General features: G+C 46.9%; 1 protein-coding gene across 12 annotated transcripts in view; it reads right to left on the reverse strand.

Annotated features, from left to right (window-relative positions):
• Positions 1-27,016, reverse strand: part of LOC118505845 (homeobox protein cut) — a 156,682-nt gene that overhangs the window by 14,715 nt on the left and 114,951 nt on the right. For 11 of the 12 annotated variants that reach the window (XM_036042213.1, XM_036042208.1, XM_036042207.1 and 8 more), the window contains 3 exons: positions 15,874-16,055; positions 14,833-14,960; positions 10,777-12,222 (listed from right to left, as the gene is read on the reverse strand). In XM_036042213.1, the coding sequence (XP_035898106.1) occupies positions 10,777-12,222; positions 14,833-14,960; positions 15,874-16,055 (1,756 nt within the window). The remainder of the gene's footprint in view (positions 1-10,776; positions 12,223-14,832; positions 14,961-15,873; positions 16,056-27,016) is intronic. The other variant, XM_036042215.1, reaches the window with a different exon arrangement.

Consider the following 27,016-nt stretch of genomic DNA (forward strand, 5'->3'; position numbering starts at 1 on the left):
GCGTCTGTCGCACGCAAAAAAAGGCATGTTGCCCGTCACGAATCGGTTGCGATCATTTGCGAGGCCGCGAGGCAAACGCTGAACATTGTGTTGCGGTACACATTCCGCGACATTTCCCTTTTGTGCCCCGGCGCGTGAGGATCTCGCACGAGATCAAAGATTAAAAATGTGTCCTGTCACATTATTGCGTTTAATTAGAATGAACTGAATTCGTTCGCTCGTTCTTGGGCCGCTTGCTGGTGGTGTGTTGTGTTGTCTTTGGGAACATTAAATCGCACAGCCACACACACGTACTAGGAGCTCGCGTTGCTCGTTTTGTTCTGTCGGTTCGATTTATTGGTGACCCGCTTTGCACTTTGCGGCTTTTTGGGGAGTGAAGGGCCCAATTAGTCGCGTTAAAATGCTAGCAGAATTGAAAGAAAATCGTCCGATTCCGTTGCTGGACATCGTTAGGAGTTGTCCGATCGCCCTTGTCTTGCTACAAATCCTTCCAATCCTCTCTCTCGCTGAAGTGTGTTTTCCGACCATTTTCCAACAAAACCGTGCTACTTTACATTCGAAATGTGTCCTTGCCGTCGCTGCTGGGGCTTCGTGTGTTTGTGGACGTTGAAGCATTTGAGTTTGAACAATTTTAATAATAAGCTTCACAATATCGAGGGTTTAAATAGGAATGGAAAATGAAATATGGCCGTCGAGTGCGGATGGTGGCCTCGGCCATCTTTTGTCCACCGTGTTTGCATGTCTTCGGGCAATATGAGCACGCTTTTTTTATTTGAATCTCGCCCGGTTTATTTTTTCATCCTCAAGTGAAGCTAAATATGGCCGAAAGGACATCGAAGGTAAAAAGGACACCCTCGAAGGTAAAGGTGTTGTACGTTTGTGAAGTAAGAAACGAAGAACATGAGGATAAAATAGCAAAGCACCATAATCACGTTCGATATCTTGTACGCTCGAAAGCGAAAGGCGGACAGTAGCGTCGACGGTCGCCCGGTGGGTCCTGCAACTACAAGATGGCGCTTCCAACTAATTAGATATTGTTTGCTTTTGACATGTAGCACCGCGGTGATTGGATGATTAATGCCACTCAAACACGCCGTTGTCCCTTGTTCGTGTTCGTGTGTGTTTGTGTGTGTCCTGAGTGATGGTTGCCACCGCGCAGAAACTTCTTACGACAAATGACCTAATGCTGATGACGATAGGAATATTGATAGGAGGCTTGCGCTGCTCTCCCGTCGAGAGGCCTCCTTGTTTTCGTATCGAAGAAGAAGGTCCTTTCTTGGGACACCGAACTTTGGGGGGAATTGCTTGATCCAATAAGCGAAAAATCGGAAGACCAACTGTGTGGATGGGTGGGCGGAAAAACACAATCGCAGTATGGTACTGGTTGTTCCTTCGTCCAGCGGTACTGCAGTGCCATAAAGTATAATTACAAGCGAAGGGAACACTCCGAGTGGAGTCCGAGTCGAGTAGGCTCTCCAGGATATCGATAGTTGTAAATCAAAACCGTCCGACTTCGGGGTAGCTCTGTGTGGTCGGGAATGGGATGACCCGTTTTCTGTGGTCTGTGGCTCGCACAGCCTTACCATCGGTCATTGGAATTCATCTATCAGAAATCCGCACACACACTCGCTGCGAATGTTCCGCGAAAGGGAATAAATTTCACATAATGAGTGTAATAAACAAATTAATAACCCGGCTGGGTGGCAGTGAGAGTGAGAGGGGGTGTCGTTTTTTGTAGTCCCCTCCACTGCCCGTCCTGTGTGTTATACTCGGTTCGTGGCATTCGTCCATCAGGACACATCCGTGGCTGTATGTTGGTGAAACGAGCGAACCATGTGACCGCACATCCCTTCATGGTTGAGGCTTTTCCACCTATTAATATGCAAATTGGCATGGAAAGCTTTCATCCTTCAGTGCCAGGTTCCAGGGGGTCGCAACAATCGGGAGGTTTGTAGTTTGTGACCGCGAACGAATCGAATCGCTCCACCAGAGAGCACTTGCTTTTGCTGACATTTCAACCGGAAGCAGTTCGCTTACTTTCCCGGAATGGTTGGAAAAGAAAAGTTCTGCCAGTTCTCCCTTCTTTCCTGGCACAACTTGGGCGTTGAAGAGAGTTCAAAAAATTGAAGAGAGTTGAGCTGAAAGAAATCCCTTTTGCCAAGAAGAAATGTTTCGTTTTGCTTAAGCTAGGGAAAAAACTTAAAACTAAGATTATTAGCAGCGCATTCACGGTTGCAGGTGGAAAGTTTTAATTAGTTGATATTAGCAGATTGTTTTATAGGAAGAAAGAGGAAGCTTCCCTTTTTTTTGGTTTGCTGCAACGTAAGAGCAAAACTTGTAGCAATAGACCAAAAACGAAAACGGAAAACTAACCGAAAATGCACGCGTGCGGCCTCAAAACTGTAACGCTTTACGTTCGGTGCTGCACTCTGGCGGCGCTTGTGACACGCGGCGCACGAAATAGCTGCGATTTAATTTAATTAATTAAAATACTTCATCACTATCGCACTCGACACAACCAAACCGAACGGCGACCATGTGTTTCGATCGTTCCCGCCATGTTAAGGTGTGTGTACGGAAGGGGAACAGGCAGGGACGAGGGTCGCGAAACGGGGCAGGGAAATTGGACCCGATCTGATCCCAAATTCGCGCTTGAGAATAATTACACATTAATTAATACATTCCTCTTCACGCCGGACTGCCACTAAGTGAGCACTAAGTTTTTGTGCTGCTCACGCTATATTTAAGCGCATCGACGACGCTGGCATGTCGATGAGGGGTGGGATGTTTGAATCGCTTGTTTCCGCTCTCGCGCAACAGCCGGGATCGACGCTGGTCGTAAACTGGTCGAACCTGCTGATCCGTCCCCAATGATCCCGCCAGTGCAGAGGGATGCGCAGTACAAGCTTCTAAGCCTGGGTGGAGCAATAAAATGAAATATATTCTTTTATTTACTACGAATACACACACACACAGGAGGGTTGGTGCCGGATTGAACGAATAATTGCGACACCGATTCTGTTCCTCTTCGTCCGTCTCTGGGCAGGTGGCCAGAATCGGGCTTACGATGATAACGAATCGTCATGGCCCCCCGAAACATTTATTTGTTGTTTTGCGCGAGATTTTCGGCAGAGATTGTGAAAGTGGCCCTTGGCGAAAGGGCCCACTCAACGGGTCGATCTGCCTAGCCCCGGGTGCAATCTAGCGTCGTGAGCAAATGTCAGAATCGGAGATCATCCCCAGCAGCACCAGCAGTTGGCATTTTGATGGTCGTCGCAAGAGGGATTTAACGAAGGCACCGCGACAACAGTGACTACAATGGGTGATGTTTAGACAAAATACCGTACCAAAACAAGGTCACTGTGAAGTTTGTTTGTGTTTGTGCTGGCATAGATTCGTCAATCGACAATCAATGGTAAAGTTTCGGAGCGTCTAGCTAGCAATTTTATACCAAGTACCAGGCGTCCACTTTGTTCGACTGATCGATCGAATTGCCGTCAGCGGGAGACATGTTTCGACCTCCAAAACTTTTCCGTCTCATTCGAAACAATCGACAGAAATAAACAGTACAGGTACAACTTCACCTTCTTGGATTTGTTTGGTTGTTGCAGGTTGATAATAGCAAACAAAATTGGCACATTGGTGGCTACAAAGGTCCCACTGCCTGGGCACAAAACCCTGGGCCAAAGTTTTACGAGTTATTTTGATTTGTTCTTCGGTTTGCTACTACGCCTTCGACAACCTGGCCCATCCCCGGTCTGCTGTGTGTCATGCTGTTGAGGTAGAAATCAATCAATGCCTGGTGCTGAGACCTGCTGAGGGTTCTAAGAGTCCGAGGGTTGAGCTAAGCTATTTTCGATTTCAAAGTTGAACCTCGAATCGTAATCGATTGTGACATGACCTCCGCGTGAGGAGGAAACGTTACGAAAACATCTTTCGAAACGAACGAAACGTTTCCAAAAGGTGGCCCAAAAAACCTGCCCGCAGAAAACCGATCTTTCTTCATCGATTTATAGCCCGAGAATACTTTGTTGTACCGGTACCGGTCTCTGCTGTGATGTCGGTTTCGGGAATGGGAATGGTTGCAAAAGCGGGGATTATTTGTGAGTTGAAAATGTTAAAAATAGCGACAGTTTGAGTTTTTAGTAGTGTACCAAAACGGACAGAAGGTGGGAGTTCGGGAAGAACAAGAAATCCCAGGCCCCGGCTGACAATAATACAGATAGGCATAATCAATTATTTTCCCATTTTCTTAATGCCACAGCGAGCGCGGTCGTTTGGCAGTGCGTAGTTAGCAGTTGTGTTCTGCGAGACACAATCACCATACGCGCTCACACACACACACATACAGACACAGCCAGCCAGAACCTAGGTGGATGTGGATCAATAAATTATAAAAACAATGTTTTCAACAGCCGCTCGGTACGATTAACCCGCGTGGAATAAGCGGTTGTTGTTATGGTTGTTGCTGGTGCGGCGAAATCTTTTCATCTAGCGGCAACATTTTAGGCTAATGCTCCCGTGCTCGTGCACTCGCGTCGCACGAAAGGTCTCTCACTCGAAATAAGTCACCGTGCGAGTGGCGAGTGTTTGCAGCGTTGGGCGAGTCGTCCAAGGATCCATGCCCGTTTGACCGTTTTATCGCTCCCGGGTCCGTTCCAGTCACTTTCATTTTCATTATTTACAATAATTAGCTATAACGTCCGTTGCGTTGCGTTCCGATTGTCAGCGGTCGGCCATCCTTGGGAGCCGTTGTCACCGTGCTAAAGCAGCACGCGCGGTACAATGACTTTAAACCGGCGAGACCCACGCCAGCACGCGGCCACCAGACATGTCGTTTTTTGACATTTCGCGAGCTCTCTCCCTCGTTACGGAAGATTTAATTGCTAGCACGGCAAACGAGAGTGCAATAAAATGCGTATTCGTGCGTGAAGAATTACAATAGCACACTGCATCCAACTGCAATCCAACTCGACCAGTTTCGGGTTTTTTGGGTGCACCGTTTCCTTGTGGCCGAGTCTTTTGTAGTGCGGACGCGCACACACAATGTGATGGTTGTTGCCAAAAATGTTCGATGCCAAATTCGCAGCCGAACGAACGAATAATCCAATATCCGATTTCGAGAATGTTCATTGAGCTAGAAATTCGTTTGATCCATCAATATCATCAGCTATTCCTAGTGCTTTATTTTTGGAGGAATAAGGATATTATTTTTTAACCTCGAAATAAAACCATTTGATCCCGTTGAAATTCGGTTCATATTTTTGGCATTTATTCCAGCCCACTCCCATGGCACATGCCAGCACACGAACACGGAGGAAGAGTGCATTATCGTGCAATTAAAGTCGCATCCAGGGATAGGGTGAGTTCAACCCGTTTGACCTCGGCTTGGACATAGCAGTCAGAAAGACAGAAATCTGTCAAATGGAGCCATTGGGGTAGGGAGGAAACGAAAACTTTTCCTACCCACATTGGCAGCCGGTGACCATCAGCAGCATCACCATCATCATCGTCATTACCGAGCAGGCAGAGGTACAAGTCGTTGCCGGATGTTGATCCTTGACCGGGGTATGCAACAAATGCGTGTTTCTATCCTTACAAACCCCCGGTCCGGGCTACAATTACCCGAGCGTTCTAAGTGTGTGTCAGAGATAAAAGAGCAACGATCGTCCAGAAGGGCACACGGAATAACTTTTATTTAGTGCGCGCGGAGTACGGGAAGATGTCTTCATTTTGGTTTTCCATCCCAGACAATTTCCAACCAGACCCAACCCGTACTCGTATTAGCAGGATCGACCAAGGGGCAACAGGAAGCCGCTGTGGAAAGTTTACGATAAATACCGTAGTCACAAACCCATATCCGACCAGGACCAACGCTAAACTAACGAGGTACCTTTTTACTGACGGTGGCCAACGTACCTCCTTACTACCCCAGCGAAATGAAGGAGCTGGAGTAGTCTTCCAGATGCGGAGTATGGGTTTTTAGGAATGTTGAATTTTTCCGGCAATTACACCACGTGACCTTTCCCCCAACAGAAAAAGGACGACATGCTCAAGGGCACACTATCAACGAAATCGTAGCCAAAGCAGCACTCAACTTATCGAACGCAATTAATTGTGAATTATCGGGAAGATAAATGCCCCAGGGGGGTGAACGGAGCCCGTAAAACTATCAAACCGATTAGACCCTGTTTCAATGCTTAATTGATCGATAAATCAAGCCCACAGTCGCAAGCAGTCGAGTGAGTCGAGATTAAAATGGCCGCAGCCAAGTCATTTGAATAAAGCTTTCGAACGCAATGATGCCCACGGAAGATGCCGAAAGATCACTCATATTTGCTCATTGCATTACTCTAGCGCACAGCACACACAAACACACGCGCAGTGTGATTTCTATTCAACTGAACAAACAAAGTATAAATGGCGGAGATGATGAAAAATCGCGAAAACGGAACACAAAACAGAGCGCGAGCGACACATCCACGTCCAAACGAATAAATGACGTTTAGCTTTAAGCATCATGCGGCCACATCAACCGGGACTGACAACATGATGCAGAACCGTTACCATTGTGTATGTATGTGTGCTTGTCGCTGTGTGTGTGTGTGTGCGAGGTCTCTTTGGAGCACACGGGAAAGCTAATACCCATGAGAACTTGCTCCCGCAGGGCCTATTGTTCTGCTGTCATTTGATTGAACTTGTGACGGCAGTCGTTGCATTCGCGGTAACTGCGAACCGAGAGCAAGAAAGAACGAGACACAGAGAGAGAGAGACAGAGCGAGAGAGAGAGAGAAAGCAGTAATGATAGTAATCAGATTATGAAAATTTTTGCTTGAAATTTTCTCCTTACTTTTTCGCTTTTGACCTCTGCCGCCCGAAAGCAGTCGTCGCTGTGCTTTCGTTCGATGATATCTTGCTCGTTTCATTTTCTTTTGATGGTGTCTGCTTTTTTTAAACATTTTATAAGCTTTACCTTTCCGTGCACAAAGTACGAATTTTTATTTCACCCTCCGAGGGCTGCAATAGGGAGTCTTTTGCAATCTTTCCGCCCCATACGATCGGTTGGATGGATCACGCAACATAATTTATGTTCCACCATTTTGCAAGATTTATCATTAGTTTTGAGAGTGCGATCGAATCTTTTGGCGTACCTTTTGTTTGGTACGGAGGTTGATGAATTTGTCCTTCTTGTTCCGGCACCTTCTGATGGCCCTCCCAATCAAACGTGGCTGGTGTGAGAACTCTTCAGTACCTGGTCGGGTCCTTTCTGGTCAGTGGAAAGGTATCCAGTGTTGGGTCAAAGTTTAATAGCTCTTTAACTGTCGATAATTTCATCAGCCCTTTATCCCTTCGGGAGGGCCTCACAATGGGCTCTCGGAGCATCTTCATCCGCTGGACAGTTTGAACGATGAAGAGATGGGGTTACCTTGATTACAGTTTAATTGGGGACATATTTTACAAATCCTTAGCACAGCACAGTGGAGAATGCACGATTTGTCAACTGTCACGCACAGAATGTGTACGTAATGTTACTGTGCGAGGAGCGAACTCGTCCTGAATTATTCGTTCGGCCGGGTATGTGGGAGCAATTGAGAGCGAGTGAACCACCCGGAAAGGAGTTCCACATGAAGATTCTCGCCACCCACAGCCGGCTAGAATGGATATAAATGTTTACCAATCATTAAACTGGTTCCCTTAAATCCCTTCAGAACTAGCTCCGGGACTAACCGACCTAATGGGGTTCGCTGTACTCGCAGTCGAAATTTGATGATTTTTAATTTCTATCGTCTCTGGCGCTTCTGGTGCGAAAAAGTTTCTAGAGATGGAGTGATGCGAGCTAAGCGAACGAACCCTTGAACCCCGCCTGCCAGTGATATGTTTATTCTGTGCGGCGAAGCGTAAAAATCGTTCGGTGCGCCAGGAATTGCATGTGTATATAAACCTTGGGCGCTCAACATTTTTCGTACTACGTCAATTAATTGATGAACGAAAAGAAAGGGGTGTGAGGTGTGAGGTGAGGGGGAAAAGTTTTTAATCTCCACCCCCCGTAGCCGCCGCCCCTTCCCTCTGTGACCTTTCCCTTCGCCATCGTGGCTAACAAAAGGAACCACCGGGGCCTCATTTCCATATGTAAACACACACGTCTTGAGACGACAGACTTCCTTACGTGTCATGGTGCTTGCCGAGTTTCGGGGAGGGTAAAGTAGCCTACCGTAGCCGAAAAAATAACCACCACCACCAACTTTGAAGGGGGAGCATTTTTCCCGGGAAAAACTCACCCAAGAAAATGGAGTTTTTTATTCGTCGAAGCAAAGAACTTGGTTAAGAAACGAAGCAAAAGGAGTGAAGTTTAATGAGCGGATTAGCGGTAATCGATTTTTCCCTTCACCACCCATCTTCTACTCCCTTTACCTCTCTTCCACCCGCATGCACACCCTAGCACGGGGGGTTTGTTTCGATGGTTTGGTGCAAAATAACAGCGCGTTTTGAAATAAAACAGCGAATGCCCGAAACCGATGGCAACCAATGGAAAATTCGTTTGGAACATACAGGGTACAAAAAAAGCACATGGCGGTTGGAGGAGGCGGTTGTTTGGGCAAAAATGCGCCGTTTCGGTTGGGTTTGGTGCCGTTGTCTTTATTGTGTCTATAAATTGCCTTTATCTATAATTTATTCAAGACGGCAATTATCGCTACAGCAGCGAAAGAAAGTTTCCACTGCAGGATATTGAGATGTTCTCGTGTAGGTATCGGCAAATGGATGAGGGTTTTCGGGCATCCAACCAACACCCAACCCGCGAATAAGCCCTTTACTCCTCGGTCGAATGCGGAACGCATGTACGAGTGCGCACACATGTGACCGGCGGAGACGAAGGAAACGGGTGGACAGGATGGAGGGACGCCAAACAAGCAAGGATTTGAGGATCGAGGAGGAAACTTAATGACTTGAGCAAAACGCTGTCTTTCTCAAAAAACCCTCACGAAGAAGCTGTGTTTGATGTGAATAATTGATGAATTTGGTCGTGTTTTACCAGGGCCTTAGCTAAACTCATTGTGCATATTTAAATTATCCCGATCGATTAATTGAACGCGCCGTATCAAAGTGGTGGTGAATTCTTATGTTGTTGGGGTTGTCACAAAAAGGATTAACCAGGGTTACGCTAAAGACCGTAAAAGGTAAAGACAATTAATCACTATTTCAAATATTTGAACCAAAATCAAACGGATAGATTTGGGAACGGAGCTGTTTTTGTTGTAGCCGCTTTGTAAGCAAACCACTTGACAGCTGTCATCCATCTGGAGGTTCCGTCTGCTGTTGCTTTGATAACGCTTCATAGACTTTGCTCCGTTGACGACGACGACGCCGACGACGACGATGACGACGAGCCGGATATCCGGACCACACAATCATCGGACCCGTTGTTCGGTGTCATTGTTCGCTGTTGTACTCTCGGCTGTATTGCCTTACATTCGCCTTCCTGCTTTCTATCCTCTTGACAAGTTTCTAGCATTTGTTTCCTTCGATAGTAGCAGTCGTAATTATTGCATCCTGCACGGTAGCCCACCCAAAGCAGTACATAATTACCATAGCAACAACGCTAGCAGATCGACATTTGTACGACAAACAATCGGTAGTGTGCAAAAAAGGGGGACAAATCAAAGCGAGCCTCAAATGTCAAATGCTTCAAATAGCCGTCCGGTTGGGTGGAAAATTCAAAGCACCAGCATCAATCGATGGAAATGCTCTTTTGAATCACTTTTCCTCGTGGTGCGGGACGGTGCAAAGCAAGGCAGCATTTTTATGATTAATCAAAAGAGCAACTGAATTGACATTCTTTCCAATTCTCAATCGCTCCGACCTGTCAAGGGTGCAAGAAGTGCCTTGCAGTAAGGGTTTGTGGTTTGCCGAATGGCAATCGAAAAAAGGCGGATGGAACTACACGGAACACAATGAAATATTAATTATGAACCAATCGCTCGATTGACGGTGCAAGAGACGAATCTTTTGCAGAATAAAAAAGGACACATCCCACTTCAAAATAGCAACGAAATGGAAGAAAAACTTTGTACGAAAACGAATGAAAAGCATGCTCAAGTGCCTCGACCGGTATGCGATATGGCTTTTGGAATCTGCCAATTTGGGCAAAATGTCGATATTAATCCGAAGCAATCTAGCTTATGAGAGCTCTCTCTGGTCGTGGAGCTCGTGGAGCAAAAGACAAACAACAACCCTTTACCTTAAGCTTGCGATGCTGCGATCGCTAGGATTTCATCATCATCTTCGTCCGTGCACCCAATCATATCAGCGTATTCCAATTCTGAGGATGCACTTTGCGAAACCTACCACTCTTCTGTTTCCGCTACCTCGCCCGTCGTCGGGTTTTTCGCTGCAGATATTGCGAGAGCGTTATTGTGCAACGGAGGAAGTTTTTACCGTTCGCAACCGTGCAGATCCTCAGACGATGCAAAGAATGTTTGGGCGAAAAACAAGAGCCCGCCTCGGGTTTCCGGGAAGGAAACTTTTTTAATAAAACATTATTTATGCTTCCGAACGAGCTTCTTCGAATATGCGTCGTTGCACATGGGGAATATTAATGCACCACGGTCTCTGCCGGCGTTCCTTTGGAAATTGATGAGCAGTTTAAATGTTTGGAAAGACTGTACAGAGCTGCTACCGTTTTCTGGGCTAATTTCATAATCCTATATCCCCTTCGCTCCTAGATTCCCCGGCTCGTATAAGAATCTTTCATCATTGGAAGTAAATCGATCAACTTACCTTTCTTCGGTATCAAAGACTTGAGCAGCATGATGGCGTTCTCGTCGCACGCCCAGGCGTGCATCTTTCGATAGCTGTCCCGTCCCTTCTCCGTCAGCTTGTCCCAGGGTTTCGGTTTGGACAGCAGCTCCGACACAGTACCCTGCGACAGTCCGAGCACGTACTTCGCGAACAGTCGCTGACCGATGTTGTGCACGGACAGCAGCTCCCGAACGCGGCGCGAAATGTGTAGCGTGTCCAGATTCTGGTTGGCGTACTTGTCCATATTGTATCGTAGCATCTCCTGCAGCTTCGCCTCCATCGGATCACCCTTGGGGATGAGCGAGTCCCCGAGCCGGCCGACCATCGATCCCGGTGGCATCTGCATATCGGACGCATCGGCAAACCGGAAGTGTCCTCGCTCTTGGAATTGAAACGGAAGTCCCTGTATCAGATTGCCCGAGCCGGCGCCATCGAGCCGACTGAGCGCACCCAGCGTATTGTTGTTGTCTTCGAGCGGGCTCTTGGAGATCGACATGGGCGTTAGACCACCGCCACCGTTAAGATGACGGTCGTCGTGCCGCGAAGTTTCTTCGCGCAGGATCGGTGTGCTGGCGGAGGACGAGTTCTCGTGATGGCTGCTGGCTTTGTCCTGGTCGAGACCCGTGCCATGATGTGCCAGCGAGGATGGTAGATCTGCGGAGGGCGAGTTAACAACATGATGGTGGTTCATTAGTAAGGCTGGATTGCGTGCCGCGGCGGCTGCGGCGGCAGCAGCAGCAGCGGCGGCCGCTGCCAGTCCCGGCGGAGGTGGCGGCAGCTCGAGAGCCCCCCGACGCCAGCTGCTGACGAGTTCCTCGCCCAGGAACGACCCAAACTGTTCCACGTTTTGCAACGGTGGAGCCAGGAACGAGTTTAGCCCGGCCATCGGATCGTTCGGATTGGGTGTCGCCGTTGGTGGCGTCGTCGTCGTCGCCAGCGTTGCGGCCCCCGCTACAGTCGTTGGTGGAGGGCACAACTGTTGCTGGACGGTGGCGGAAGACGATGGTGATCGTAGGTTTGGCTGGGGAGAGCGAGGCGGAAGCAGGGGAGGATGCAGCAGGGGCTGCGGTGGCGGAGGCGGACAACTGACACCGGACGGGGTCGATGAGCAGTTGTTGTTAATTTCGGACGAAGCAATGCCGATGGTGGTGTTGTTAGTTGGAGAGTTGCTGTTAGTGAGATCGTGCGTGCAGTTACGCGATTCGCTAGTGGCCAGATCGCCAGAGGGCGCATTAGCGTTGCTAGCAGCGGTGACCAAAGCTTGGCTGGTGCAGCTAGTGGTGTTGCTGCAGCTGTTGCTGTTGCTAGCGTTCGAGGGAGAGAGAGCACGGATGGGCTGCGAAGAGGCAACTCCAATTCCGGCATTACTGTCACCATTGATGCCACTGCCACCAACGCTGCTGGAGCCGCTGGTGAGTGGGGATCCTACGTGCAAGAACACCCGATAAGCGGCAAGAAAGGGAAGAGAGAGAGAGAGAGAGAGAAAGAGAGAAAAGAAAAAGGGCAAACATGTTTTAAAATCTTACGGATGCCCTGTTACAAGAACAGCGATGAAGAGGAAGTAAAAATCCAAAATTCAAAAGTCTTACAAATCAAATGAGATAAACTATTATCGACCGCTTACTTGTTGAACATCAAAATTAAATGCACATAAAAACACAATACTGATAAAAAATATAAGCAAGACACTGTGAGTGAGAAACAATTCTTCAAAATTCGATAAAGGAACATATTCTTGTAGCTGATCGTAGCTTGTGTTCATTTTCACATTCAATTCACTTCATTATTGTGTCTCAGTGTATGGTTGTATCAAAGAAAAACCAAGGAGAGTGTATTTCTGCGGGATTTAGAGGGTGTTGATTGTGGCAGTGGCAGTGATGGTGTTGGTGGTCGGAATGTTTTTTTTTTCATGGGACAACCGTTGTTGTATGTGGTGGGTGAGGGTGCTCATGTGTGTGTGTACGCTGTGTGCTGTGTATGCCCGGAGTGAGGCAAACTTATGTAAAACATGTTTATTTTCCCATGAAACGGAGGTCGCTTTGAATGCAACCCGGCTGGTGGTGAGAATAGATATAGAAAACAGAAGCGATCCACTTTATGGGACGCTCGGCGAACGACAGTGATCGAACGCAAAACAATAATAACAGTAGCCATAAATTTCAATAATTCCATCATCGCGCGCACCCACGCTTCTGGTGCCGGGTTTTGTCTGAAAACAATCGTGTGGAAGGCGTCCCTCGAGCGAGGAACGGGGAGAAAGACACAGCGCAGCAAGTGGACGCTTGCTGTGCGTTCGATCACTTGATCGTCATTCGAATGAGAAGAGATATCGAGCACGACGGGAGGGCCAAAACGAAGAAAAAGCGAACCCCCGATTTGAATTCAATTCAGCCCTGACGGCCAAATAACAAAGTAGGTGATTTTTTGCTCCTCACTTGACAGCCACTTGACAGCCGGGCGCAGTAGTTGCCAAGAGTCTTTGGCCGGTGTTGGGAGTGGTACTTAATTCTGTCGCTATTTTTTCGCAATCGCGTGGGAGAAATGATCGTTCGCTGATCACTTTTCGCGGTTCGCATGTTCGCCGCTAGTGGTTCTATTCCGTTCGGGTTGGCATTTTGCGTTTTGTCTTTACTAATGATGAAATTTTTATTAATTGTCAGAAGCATTTGTACTGCGAGCAAGAAGATGGCAGGTTTTTTTTTGCCTCATTTTCCTACTCACTCGCTCGTTGTTGTGCTTGGTGTGAAGCGAATAATGGTACCATTTCGAAAATTAGAATTAAACCCTGGCAGAGACGCAGCACAACACAATACTCAATCAGTCGGCGGGCATTCGTGTGTGTGTGTGTGTGGGTGGGCGGACGGGCGATGATCGTAAAAATAAAATTTAATGCCCAAAGGGAGCCGACGCAATCGAGAAAAAGTTGCGCCAGCACCGGCAACTCGCGTTCGGTGCGCCGTGGGAAAACAAGAGGAAGGAATACCGTTTTTCTTTTGGCCGTAGCCGAAGTCGATCGACATCGAGAAACAAATCCCAATCCAAAAGGCAGTAGCACCAACTGTTGCAGATCGATCTTGCTTCCCTGGTAGTCAGTAGCAGCAGTAGAAGAAGGCAGCCAAAGATACACATCATTAGTATGTAAACATAATTAAGAGAGGGCTGGCCTGGGCGCTGGATGCCATCGCTTCAGTGTTGCGTTGGAAGCGTATTGAGTGCAACCGGTGCACCAGTGGGACCTCCCTGAGCGAGAGACACCCATTTGTTTACGTCGAGTGATAAAATATGAAGTAAAACAAACATACTTAATACATTAGTAATGAGCGAGCGAGCGAGAAAGAGAGGGCGAGCTATTATTGATCGCTTCGATCGAACAACTGACGAATTGGTTTTTGAGGTGATGCATTTATTTTTCGGGCTCGATGTTTGCGTGAATATCGCGACCAGTTCTGAGTTGGCAGTTACCGTCCGTGGTGCTGGTGATGGGTACCAGCGATTGACGAGTTGTAAAAATTGGCGCCATTCGTTGCAATGTGTGGGTTGCATTTTATGGCCCGTCTAGTCGAGAGGTTTGCTTAGACAGATTGTTTGCGTGCGTTTTTTTGTTGTTGTGATGTTCACGCCACGACGCGGTGGGTTCGTTAGTGCCCGAGCCCCGGTGCTAGCGGTAATGGGTGAGTTTGAATCTAATTTAATGAGTTTACGATCTGACGCGACGCCGCCGAGAGATAGAGTTATTGCACTGTATGATCGATGCGCCTCCATCCGCCGTGTATTGGTGTGGTAGTTAATGGATACATTGGTACATTGTGGGGGGAGAGCATATGTGTGCATGGAGTGTGGTTGTATTTTTACTTCTCACAAATGACTCATAAACAACATCGAGCAGAGGGAAAAAAAGCAATACAGCCTCAAGTCCGTGCTGTGATGTAAAAGCTTCATGCACCAACAGGGGGAACAACAGATCGAGTGCAACGCATGCAACGATTTGAGGATGAAGACATGAGGTGGAAAACATTGACTGACTGGAAAACTCACCTTCCGAAGTGGTCGACGACGATTTGATTGCCTCGGTTTGTGCCGCCAGCGCTTTGGTGCGTTCGAGGAGCAGCTCCTGGAATTGTTTTGACTCGTGGGACGCACTCAGATCCACCGAGCGAAGCATACTGTCAAGGGAGAATGGAAAACGAAAGAAAATGGAGAAAAAACACGTTAAAATGCATAACACAATGCTGGGATGTTTCTAGGTAAATCGTTTTGATCGTTTTGTTATGTATCGGACCGGCCACAATTTAAACTTTGACCCAGTCGCCGTTCCACACGTGCTTGTAATCCACTGACATACATCTGTATCGGTGGAAGTGGGGAGAGGCCGGGCTACTGGTGTGGGCAGGAATCTCCGCGCAACCACAACAAAAACAAAAACACATAAAAACACACACACGCACAATTCTAAATCCACACCATGTTCTACGCCGGTAGGTAATTCCATCGCCCAAGGCATCGCCGTGTGTGTGTGATTTTTTTTGCGGTGGAAATTCCATCCAGATTCTAGCCAGGGAAAAGCGAAATTCTTTTTTTTCCACAGGGGCGGTTGGAAATTGCGTAATGTGTTTTCCGCAATCGCACCGATGAAAATGGTCGGTTCCTCCAAATCCATCTTCCGTGGAGTTGGGAAAATTCGACATACTGAACGTTGTAGATGTTCCCCCAATGTTTAAAATCGCACACACGCGAACCACGGACGAGCCGTCCTTCGCGTACGCGTGTCTGGGAAAGCGAAAGTGAGCTGCGTGGAAAACGCGCTCACCGCAGGGAAGCTAGGAAGCGGAACCCGGATAGGCCCGCTATCATAGCCGAATATCATGTGATGGTGGTTTACGTTTTTGTTTGCCATGTCGCGTTCCTTTTATTTTGAGCAATTCTTGATTTTGTGGGGAAATGTCAGGCCCACTGGACGGGGACTAGAAAACAAAGCTGGGCAAGCCCTCGGGCACACAAAAACGTTCGATCGGGAGCGATTGGGTAATGAGATTCAAAAACGTGTGGCACACACCATAAAGCTGGCACCGTTATTACCTATTTTCCTTTTTGATATCGTCAAAGTCCTGCTGCTTTTCGATGCGCGACTCGAGCCGCACGATGTGTTGCCGCTTCTCCTCCAGCCGGTCCTCGAGCCGCTGGATCTGCAGGTTGTGCGATTCCTGTATATTGGCGATGGCCGTCCGCAGCCGTCCAACTTCCTCGAACAGGAGCGATATCTGTAGGTCGAAGGATGGGAAGAGAGCAAAAAGAAAGGGGGAAAATGAAACACATTTTAGTCAAATGGATCGAACCGGCGGGGACTGAGTGGTATGATTAATGATATGAATGTGGTACCCTCTGGCTGTTGCTGCGCAAGAAAAAGGACCGACGCAGGAGAAAGACATCCCGGGAAATTCGAATTGACAGCCATCCAAAGTGAAGGAGACAAGTGATGGGTTTGCGATCCACATCCACACCGAGCGCTCGATGCACGAATGTGGTCGGACAAATATAATATTCCAAAATTAATTAATTTCCCGTCATGTCGTCTTATTGTAAATCTATTAAACAGTGATAAATACAAATCGCTCAGTTAACTTCTTGCTACAAATGTGTGTCCTTGTAGCGGCGGGTGCGTAAAATGTCACCGAAGAATTTACCAGCAAATCACACAACCACACACCCCGGGAAATGGTCGTTGATGGTGTCAATTGGTAAGCGAGAAATGGCTGGAATGTTTGTCTGCAAATGAATCGTTTCTTCCCAATATCCTGGATGGCATTCTGTAGAACAGATTTGCCATCTCGTCGTTGTTTCGGTTCTCAGGTAAAGTTTTCCCTTTTCGAAGTCGCCTTACAAATGGCATCTCATTTTCTTCATCGCCCCCCCAGAACAAGGCCGATGACGCTGGGGAAGGATTCGATACCGATTTGATCCATTAATTTTCAAGTCGTTCATCTCGTAGAGCTCCCATTCGCCATGCCCCCGGCATAGCCAAACGGTTAAGGATGAATGCGATAAATCAAAATTGTAAATACGATACCGCAAATTTCTCCCAATCACAAGTGGAAGTCTGAGCAGCCGGCTCATTTCCGGCACCAGAAATCGATCGTCGAACCGTGGTGTTGTTTTCAGTGGAAATGGGAAACCGATAGCTGTAAATTTAACCCGCTCGTGGGAGCCTCGACCAGACACACCGACAGTCAGACAGACACAGTCACATCAAATCCTTATCAAACTTTGCAACGGAATCCCAGTCAGACAAGAAAACTATTCTGATTCGCTTTTTCAAAACCGGGCTCCGGGCCAAACAATCCTTTAAGCGTACGACGGCGACGACGACGAGTGGGAAGATATACGATGGGAAATTAATATTTTGCAACGGAAACGCCAGCCATCGACGCCGTTGATGGGTCTCCCGAGAAGAGTCGTTGGTCTTTGTTGGGTAGGAAAAATAGCTGCATTTCCCGCCCTCGAAGGAAAAGCTCAATCACTCAGCTAGTAAAGCATTCGCAAGATGAGTTTCCTGAGTGATTTCAATCTGCCCCGGTTCGGCGCGATAGAGTTGCGGTTTTGTGAAGGATTTCAAAGAAAATCACTGCTCGCCGTCGCGGAAGTAGAAACATAAATTCCAATCAAACCTGGACCCGGGCAGGCGGCGTCCTGGTGGAAAGAGAGGTGAAAGGGTTGAGGGCGGGAAAAGGATTTGGCTTCCAACTCCGACTGGTCGTTTTTATAGACCCGCAGTTATTGACGATGTTTGGATTATTTCGAGCCAGTGACTCTTTCTTTCGGCCAACCCCCGACAGCTCAGTAAGGCCACCTTTCAGTCACAGCTTATAGTAGGGATTGTAACATAAATTTCATGTTTTTAAAATCGACGCCGGTCATAATGGTGTTCCAGGTCCGCCAATGTCCACCGCGGAAAATCGCTCGGGCGGGATGATATTCTTTTATCTACTTCGGTGGGTTCTGTCGGTTTTGGCTGGTCGGCTGGCATATTCACAGCAACATCACCATCAATTGGGAATGGGAAGCTATCGTACGTGTACGTGTACGATAGGTGGTCGCGTTGACCAGCAGCGGAGATGAAATAATATTTGGAGATTATTAGGTTAAAAGCAACGTTGTAGCAGCGCTTTTACAAATATTGAATATCGATTTCGAGTTTTGTGTGACGCTTGATGATGAGCAAACACACCCACTCACCCAGCAGGGAGAGATCATAGGATCGATATTAATTACAGATAACCGTGGATTTGGACGACGAGGCGTAGTCGTTTGACAGGTGGTCGTGGCCCTACCACGCCCAGAGGGGAATGCTAATAACTTGCTCATACATTACGATTAAAGAGGCAATCGCGATTTTTTGTGCTGGTTTTCAGTTTTTGCAAAGGAGAGCACTTTTTCTCGCTGGAAACTCTACGTGGGACGTCAATTTTTCATGATTTACCCCGTTGAGAGGGTATGTCTGTTCATCGGATGTAACCGTTGATTAATCACTGGCGTGCGATGTGAGCTCTAGCGTCCAATCTTTGAGACGAGCACATCATCCTCCAGGACCGCTGTGGGGACTGAGTATATTGACTAATTTATGACCAACGGATGGATCTTTTGCGCGAATGCACACACGCACACACACACACATTGGACATTGGAGTAAATGCTCACAAAAAAACGAGGATATGGACAGTTTGGAGCGTCAATTTATTTTCATTACGCTTGCCTTCATACGACGAGCAGCTTCGTAGGACGTGCGCGTGAACGTTGAGAAGTGACACAGATTTCCTCTTTCACACTGCGACGAAATCATAAAAATCTTCTCCCCGAAGGATCCAGGTCGTTTCCTGTCTTTCTCTGTTGGGGGTTGCTAATCCAGATCAACTCGGGCATTCGAGTTCTTGTCGCTACGAATGCAGGCACCAGCTTCAGACGGCTGTTGTAACTTACCACCGCGTTCTGCCGGCTCTGCCAGCTCGTCATGTGAGAAAGGTGGACTTGGTGCTTTTAGTATGGACATGATAATGAAGAAAAAAAAAGGAAGTTCGAGGAAAAAAAATTGACGAGTATCCTCGAAACGGTTCGAATGCTGGTCGTCCGAACGTGTTCTGTAATCCTTTTTTGTTGGGACTGGATTTGTTCGGACCTGCGTTCGCTGAAGAGCGTTGTCACATATTTTGAGCTTCTGGTGAGCACGAAAGCCTGGAAGCTTGAATGCATGTAAGTAGTTATAAATTTTATAAATATATACTCCACCTAAGAATCGCGACAGAAGGGAAAACAAAATCCCTATCTGGTGGATGGACGAAACATGGCCTCATCGCACACGGTCAAGGAGACGGAACTGGCTGAGGACCACTCTTGATGAATCTTGATGTTTTTTTTTTTGTTGGTTAGGGCAAATGGTCACCAAGAGAGTTTTCTGTCGCTGACGGGGATTCGGAAAGCTGCTCCCAGAATCAATCCATTTTCCAGCGCGAAACACAAACCTCAAAGGCGAGTGTGTTTGAGAGGTGGCAAGTGAGCAGAATGAGGCATCCGAATGATATATACCTCTTAATATTACCATTTCAAATCAGTCGAGCGTTATGTCTACGATTTTTTATCTGTGTGTGTGTGTGTTTTTGCTCTTGCTTTTTCGCGTGTGGAGAACGGACCACTCAGTCATCCCGGCTACAATCCATCCACTTCCGGACAAATTTTCCACTACCTTCGCCGATAAGGTGAAAGGAAGAAGCGATGGGAAGAGATGGACAAATATTATATATTTGGAAACTCTCATGTCCTTTGGCGTGTCTGCTCGGATGGTATCATCAAGATTATCTATCATATTATTCGCCGAATTTCGTGGTTTCGTGTCCCATCCTTCCGGAGGACTATCGTCGTTCCGAGACCAGACAAACCGCGCTTTTTTTTTGGAGTGGATTCCATGATGTGAGGGTTGTTTTTTTGTTGTTGTCCTCGGTCTCACCGGTTGTTCTTTTTATGAGCGACAGCCTCCGGTAACGACATCCAGGAACCACTCGAAAGGATGCGAAAGATGACGGTGGAAGAGGTATTGAAAAATATTATTTATTTGTACATCAATATGCCACGGCAGGAGCGGATGAATGAGTGTGCTGGAGAGCGCATAGTACATACAAAGTGCGCGAAAATCATACCCTCGTTGGAGCTGGTATACGATGGAGATCCCGCAGGAAGAGCAATAAGTGTCGGTGTGTAATTAAAAATAAACTCCATATCGAAAACCGACGGTACAGTTTAACCGTGAAAAGCAAGAACACAGCCGGGTTCGACGACAACTTGTTTGAAGTGGATCATCGTAGGCAGGACTGCCACTTGAATTTTAACGACTCGCAAAAGACGACATCGTCCCTCCCCTGGCTCTATCGTTATCAATTCTATAGAAATTGATCCTCATTAGATAGATGAACTGAATGTTCCCTTTTTTTTAAACGAACAAGCGACCGATTCTTCGTTTGACATTTGACAGTTGACGCGGTAACTAACGGAACAGCTAAAGTGGTGTTCCACGAGCCGCGATATGCTTGATAAATTCTTTATGGTGAGTTTTATTGATACAAAAGTCCTTCCTTTGGACGGGAATCCGCTGCTGTGAGACTGCGGATTGGGGGAGGATAAAATTTGATTGTGTGCCGACAGGACGCGGACATCGTTCGTTGAAAACTTCCGTCAACTGTCCACAGCCGCCGAAGTGGACAGAGTGTAATCGAATCGTTAAAATTCATAACTGCCACCAAACACCAGTGTGGACAGACACGACATATCGAGTGGCCGGTCAGTTCGTGATTGAATTACAAATTTTCGGCGCGAATGGCGTGGCTGACGCGTTGCAAGGCGCTCATATGTCGCGCTCGTATCATGATTGAATTAGTTTGGCCGAAAAATTGCCCATTGACATCCTAAGCCTCCCAGAGCAAGTCTAGAGCTGGCTCAGTGCGGGTTAATTAGCATAAATGGAGCCGCCTAGCTTCGTTCGCCGAGACGAACCGTCGCTCAATCTTGGATGCTGCGATAATTCTTCGTACTATTTTTAACGCTAAGTATTACAAAACATGCACCTTGATCTCTTTCCAGTATAGCTTGAGATGTGTGAAAGCAAACGAAGTGGATGATCATGGCGTCTCGATAAAAAAATTCCAAAAGTAATAATAATAATGAAAGTAAAAGATCATACAATGTGAACAAAACCTTTTAAATCGTCCCAGAGGTTTTCTGAGCTTTTTTGTTCCAAAATTCTCTGGAACCGTTGTCCACCCTCGCAGCGTATATTCCAGGACCTGAATGAAGTGGGCATCGGTATGCGGCATTTGGCATTTGAATGTGGAAAAAGTATTGTCTTTCGTTTTGTATCCTCCTGCCGATCCCTTCAGCCCTTTCCTCCTCCCTTCGTGATCCTCTCGGCCTGACCAGAACAAACGATTATGCGTTTGTTGTTGTGTTCACGCAAATATTTTTTGACAGCAACCAAATAATCTATACCCTATTTTTATGAATATGTAGATGATATCCCTTACCATCGGGTCCTGCTGGTTGGATGTTTTTTTTTTTTTTGTTGTTCTATAACTTGGGAAAGTGAATGAATGCGGACAAAAAAAAGAAGGAAGGACGATAACGGAACCATGCTCACGCGTTCGGATGGAACGATCACCAAATTGAAAAATTATGTCCAACCACTCCCCAGTGCTCGGGCGCGTTTCGTGGTGTGGGATGTGGTCGGTTTTTGTGTGTATGAGTCACTCGCTTTATCCTGCCAGTGTTATCCCTTTCGCGAGAGCATGATAGCCAATGGCCATTATTCCATCCGTTTTTTTGTGTTGAGCTTCGTAGAGACCTCGCCAATGATTAGGAAATGGACGAGGAACCTTTTATGTGTGAGAACCGCGTGTGGACATTGTTTGGGTGAATTCTGTCGAATTCTGTGTACTACTAATGGTAGTAACACAGGACAATTGAGAGGGATAAGAATAACCGAAAAATAATATAACCACCAGCGAGAAAACGTATGGAATAATACCGCTGGATAGTTATTAATGGATTGATGGTTGATATGGGCGAACAAAACGACCGTCCACAACAACGACTCTATCATTCTATACACAATCACAGTCGCACAGTGCGAATTTTATGATTCAAAACGAGTAAAAAAAAAGTACAAAAACCTCTCTTTATGTGCCTTTTTGCCTGGCCATGTGCAATCTAAACAAGCAACCGACGTAATAACGAGCTTCAAGAATCGTTTTAAAACAAGTGCTTCACAGCGCTTCGGCGTATTATCGTAAATATTTCGTACGCAATGTATTTCTTTGTATTTATTATTTGTGTGCTTACATGCGTGTTAACGCGTTTGTTAGAAGCTTTAGGAAAAGAAGCTTATCAAGCAAAACTAAGCTCTGTCGCTCATTCACAAGGGTCGCAGTGAGAGCATCTCGCATCTCGTTGTCTCGTAAAATGTCTTTCCACGGGATTCTGGGAAAATTCCTACCCAAGCAAAGCAACAACCGCATCAGGTCAGTAGAAATGTGTCCCTTTTATCGCGATCTTGCGCGTGTTTTTGCTTTCCCTGGAAAAATATTGAAGTGCGTCCAATGTTGGTAGGTAGCCGAAAAAGCCCACCCGAATGGTCAGTTGGTTGTCATGTAATCCTTTCTAATACTGCACGCCTACACTTTATAAACCAAAGCAGACGATCTGGTCCACGTGGAAAATACACACACACACAAACACACACACACACACACACACACACACACACACACACATTTTCAGAGCCATATATCATATCGCTTCCCGTGCCAGTGAAGGTTGGCGTTTGATGAGCGGCAGGAATAACAAAAACAAAAAATCCACGAATAATGGCACTTTTCGATGGTCTGACAACCCACCCAAAACCGAAAAAGCGACAAAAAAAGGACTGGAAAATTAGGGCCCTCCTTTAGGCTGCAGGAGTCGGGAAAAGGGGTTGACAGGCATTGCGATGGAGACGCACGGTGGTTGAGAGGTTGAAAAATGTATAAGTAATAATCATTACCCGAACGCAACCGAAATGACAAACGGGTCCACTCGCTCGTCCCAAACAAGGAGGCTGGATGCGACGGTATGCAGGAAAAGGGGACACACGTGAAGTGCGCATCTTGTGCGGCCGTTATTGTTGGTTTGATTCTCATCCCTTGGACCCACCCACCGTTGCGTTCCGTTGTCATTTTGCGTATTTGCAGGCACAAGGACCTTCTCTTCAGCGATCCGGGGTTGGGAGAGTTAATGGATGTATATGGCTGCTTTTTTTGGTGTATGTGTTTGTGAGAATGTGAGCTGGGTTTGCGCCTGTGTCTCGAAAATGAACCCTTTTTTTCGTGTTCTGACGAAGCATCACCAGACGCGGGAGGAAACGAAGGGATGAGCAGAAGCGGTGAAGGGTAACATTATAAAACATAAATTTATGCGCGTTTTAGAACACGCATGAGCATCCTCGTACCGTTCTCACCCGGGTTGTCATAGAACCATGGCCACCATAGAACCAGGGCGATAAACAACGGCATGCGGCAGCAGCAGCAGCAGGAGGACATTACAAAAAAGGATGAAAGGAATCACTTTTTGCTAGCAGAATGTGTATGTGACATTGCTTGAGGGAAAAGAATCGAAATCATCCGAGGGTATCGAGGTTGGGAGGAAGGGTGTAGTGGGAAGAATGATAATATCGCCAAGATCCGTCATTGTGTCATATCAAGAATCGGTGAAAAATTGCCCCACACTACAGCACATTTTCCCGCCGCATCGGCGGCGGTTTTCCGAGAACGAATCCATCCATTAATGGAGCACTGTTTGCACCCGCTCGCTCGGTTCGGTTTTCAGCACTGCGGTTCATTTGTGTTGAAGCGCAGGCAGAGAAAAAAAGAGTCGCTCAATAGACGAATAGGGAGAAGCAAAAACCCTACCGAATAGCTGGCCGGGTTCGAAAAGGACTCATTATCGAAATGCATTCTCGTAATGGATTTATAGAGAGCTCGCAAGGAAGTACGGTTACGGTAAATGACTTGTTGAAATATGCGACCGCTCCGGGCGGCACACGAAGAAAACAGATAATAGCGATTTTTCTTGTTTTTCCATCGACTGCTTAAGGCGTCATTGCGCAGACGGACGCTTCCTTCCCTGGCTTGTGGGATGGGTAGGCGAGTCATTCCATTAAGCAAACGCTGGCCCGAAATTGTCGATCGTTACACGACGTTAAGTGATACAAATATTATGCTCTGCTTACGATCCCCTTGTTGAATGAAAATGAGTCGAGCATCAATAATGACAGTGGCTGAGTCCTGGATTCATACCTGGAAGAATACAGAAAAACAAAACAACATTAGTTTATTTGGGATTTTTTAGGATAAACATCGAGAGAGGCTGGAGATGGAGAGCGTACACATAAATCATCATTTGGAAAATTGCGAAGCAAATGAGGCCCTTTTTCCCTTATCAGTGCACAACTATCGGACGGTTTTATCTGATTTGAATAAAACACCAAAAACTTTTCCATCCTCACAGTTCCGTACCGTGTCCGGTCGGTGTCGAATGCGTTGGCAAATCGTTGTTCTACGATAATTCATTTAAAGTCACAAACAATTTTTAACCAATCGCAAACGTGCCAAACGAGGCATGCACGAAAATGTGCCCAGGAAAAAGGTCCAGTTCCCAGCTGGTGGAATGGTGAGAAGAGAGTTCCTGGCTTTTTTCGGGGAAAAAATGAGGGAACAAGTACACGTACACTGGAGAGTCGTTCGACTAGAGTTCGGTGCGCAACTAATCCTAACCTTATCTCTGTTCGTATCACCACCATCACCACCACCGCGCTAGCAAGGATCCTGGTGCTTCGACTTCTCGTGTGATCGTAAACAGGATACGTGGACGACCCGGACCTCCCATTCCCAGTGTTGGGTGGGCTACTATAAATAACCCAACCCTCCTGCTCCGGAATGGTTGAAAGCTTAACCAGGGGGCTTAGTGGAACGTATGCCGAGGTAAAGATATTTTAAAATAATATTTTGCAGGATTTCAATTTTTAGTTTTCCCTCCACCTCGGATTGACCGACCGCTGCCCTCGAGGGGTGGCTTTAGTTGCGAGGGGTTGGAAAATCAACTAAAAATCATACCAAAAAGCCAAACGTCGTCGATGCATGGGATGTGTGTAGGTTGGTGGCGGTGGTTACGGTCCGTTTGATTCTCAGGCAATGGATTTCGGAGGATTCGTGCTGGAATTTATGCTTTTCTTTTCATGCGTGCGGGCCTTGGGTACGCGGCTCCAGAGTGTGGGTGAATTTATCCTCCGGACCTGGACATCCCCGAGAAGCGGTGGTCATATTTATAGTCTTCTTTTTGTTTTATTTTTTGTTGGTGCACAAAACCCTGGCATCGATTGGCTGAATTTAATTAGAATCGGAAAAACGGGGCAAGTGGGCGACCGGACGAGATGCGGATGCCAGTTAATCGGAACAGATCTCGTTTCGGTGCAAACCTGGAATTAACTGCTACCGGGTGAGTTTGTGTCCTGTGTTGTGTCCCATTCTTGATAATAATCTCTAATCCAATAATCATTATCTGGTGAAATTGGACGCAGCCCAGAACTGCGTTCCGTTTCGTGAGAGCTTCCAATGAGACGAATGCGAGAGCGCACAAGAAAATGGCGCGTTTTTCCGATACGAAGAAAGGACCTCACCACGAACGGGATGGTTGGGATCCTGGGAGTGGATGATTTAAAAATTCACTCAAGCAGATCATTGAGATTCAGGCGACCGAAGGAAGTGAATCCGATTGCAGGAGGATTCCGGGCAGTCGGAAATTCGAACCGCGAAAGTGGACGGCATAAGGAAATCGACTACTTAAGCGTTCGTCGTCCATCGAGTTGAGTCTCAGGGGAGGAGAAAGTAAGGGATGAGAGGGTTGGGTGAGGTGGAGAGCAGGCAATTGAATTAATTTACTACGAAAGCAGATCATTCAATTAAGTCACGTTTTTCGCCATCCAACCGAAGGAGACTCTGAAGTCTAAGAAGTATGCTTTTTTTCGTTCCTTGTGTCCCTTTCGTCCTTTTTGACTGGCTCGCTATTGGTTTACGGGGGAGGGCACGGCTTGCTGCATGTTTCAATCGTTTGATACACTGTTTTTTTTTTCATCCCGCATCGCTTCAAATTCTTCACTTTCCAGCAAGCAGACCGGACCGGACCGAATGAAGGTCTTCATTATTTACCGACAACCAGACGAGTGTTTGGGTAGTATACTTTTTTTTCGCTGCTACCGCAATTGTCCTTGTCATAAAAAACTCGTAACGAAAGGAAGATGAACGCAAATACTTAACCTTAGCCAGCAACCAATGGAGTGTGCATTGGCCGGGCAGACCACGGACCAGTTCTGATCCCCTTGACGACATTCAATCATTCCCGACCGCTTCTACGCTACGGCGGAGAAAATGCGCTAGCGCTAGGGAAATTGGAAAACGGTAATAAACCCACGTCGGGAGCCGAGGCCAGGAATGCCCGCAGCCCAATACGAAGAAGCAATAATGATAATAACAACATTAAGTGTCTTTAATTGTTTAATTAGTGAAACGAAGCGTGAAAACGAAAGCCAGCACCTTCGCCGGGTGGCGAAGCCATCTTTAAAAAGGACGTAAACATTGGGAGGCACACACACACACACACACACAAACAAGCGTAAGACGGCCCGAATCGATGGCGTTGGGCGCTTTTATCACTTTTCAATTAATATTCAAATTTAAGGCGACTAAATACCTAACGGACCGTGCGAAAATCGGTCACGGACCATTGGTGGCGGCTTTAGGGGCGAAGCTAAGGACGGATTTCAGTGGGCGAGAAATTGATTTCCTAATTCGATAAGATTGAGACGCCGTATGGAGTTTCGCTACCGATTTTGGGGAAAATGTCCAGGACAAACTGTCCAGAGCTTCGATGGAAAAGAACTCCCCCATCGCTTTTTTATGGTATGCGACAAAACACCAGCAGACAGCGGATGGGACAAGCAGATAGTTCATAAAATAGTTCATTTAATATTTAAATCAACTGAGGGACAGTAAAGACTCCTACTCCTCCCGGATGATGCTGTTCCCTTGATGGCCATTTCGTTGACCGTTTGAACACACACACACACACACACACTCACGCAAATATAAAGAGTGTT

Source organism: Anopheles stephensi, chromosome 2 (genome assembly GCF_013141755.1).
Source record: "Anopheles stephensi strain Indian chromosome 2, UCI_ANSTEP_V1.0, whole genome shotgun sequence".
NCBI classification, from domain to species: Eukaryota; Metazoa; Arthropoda; class Insecta; order Diptera; family Culicidae; genus Anopheles; species Anopheles stephensi.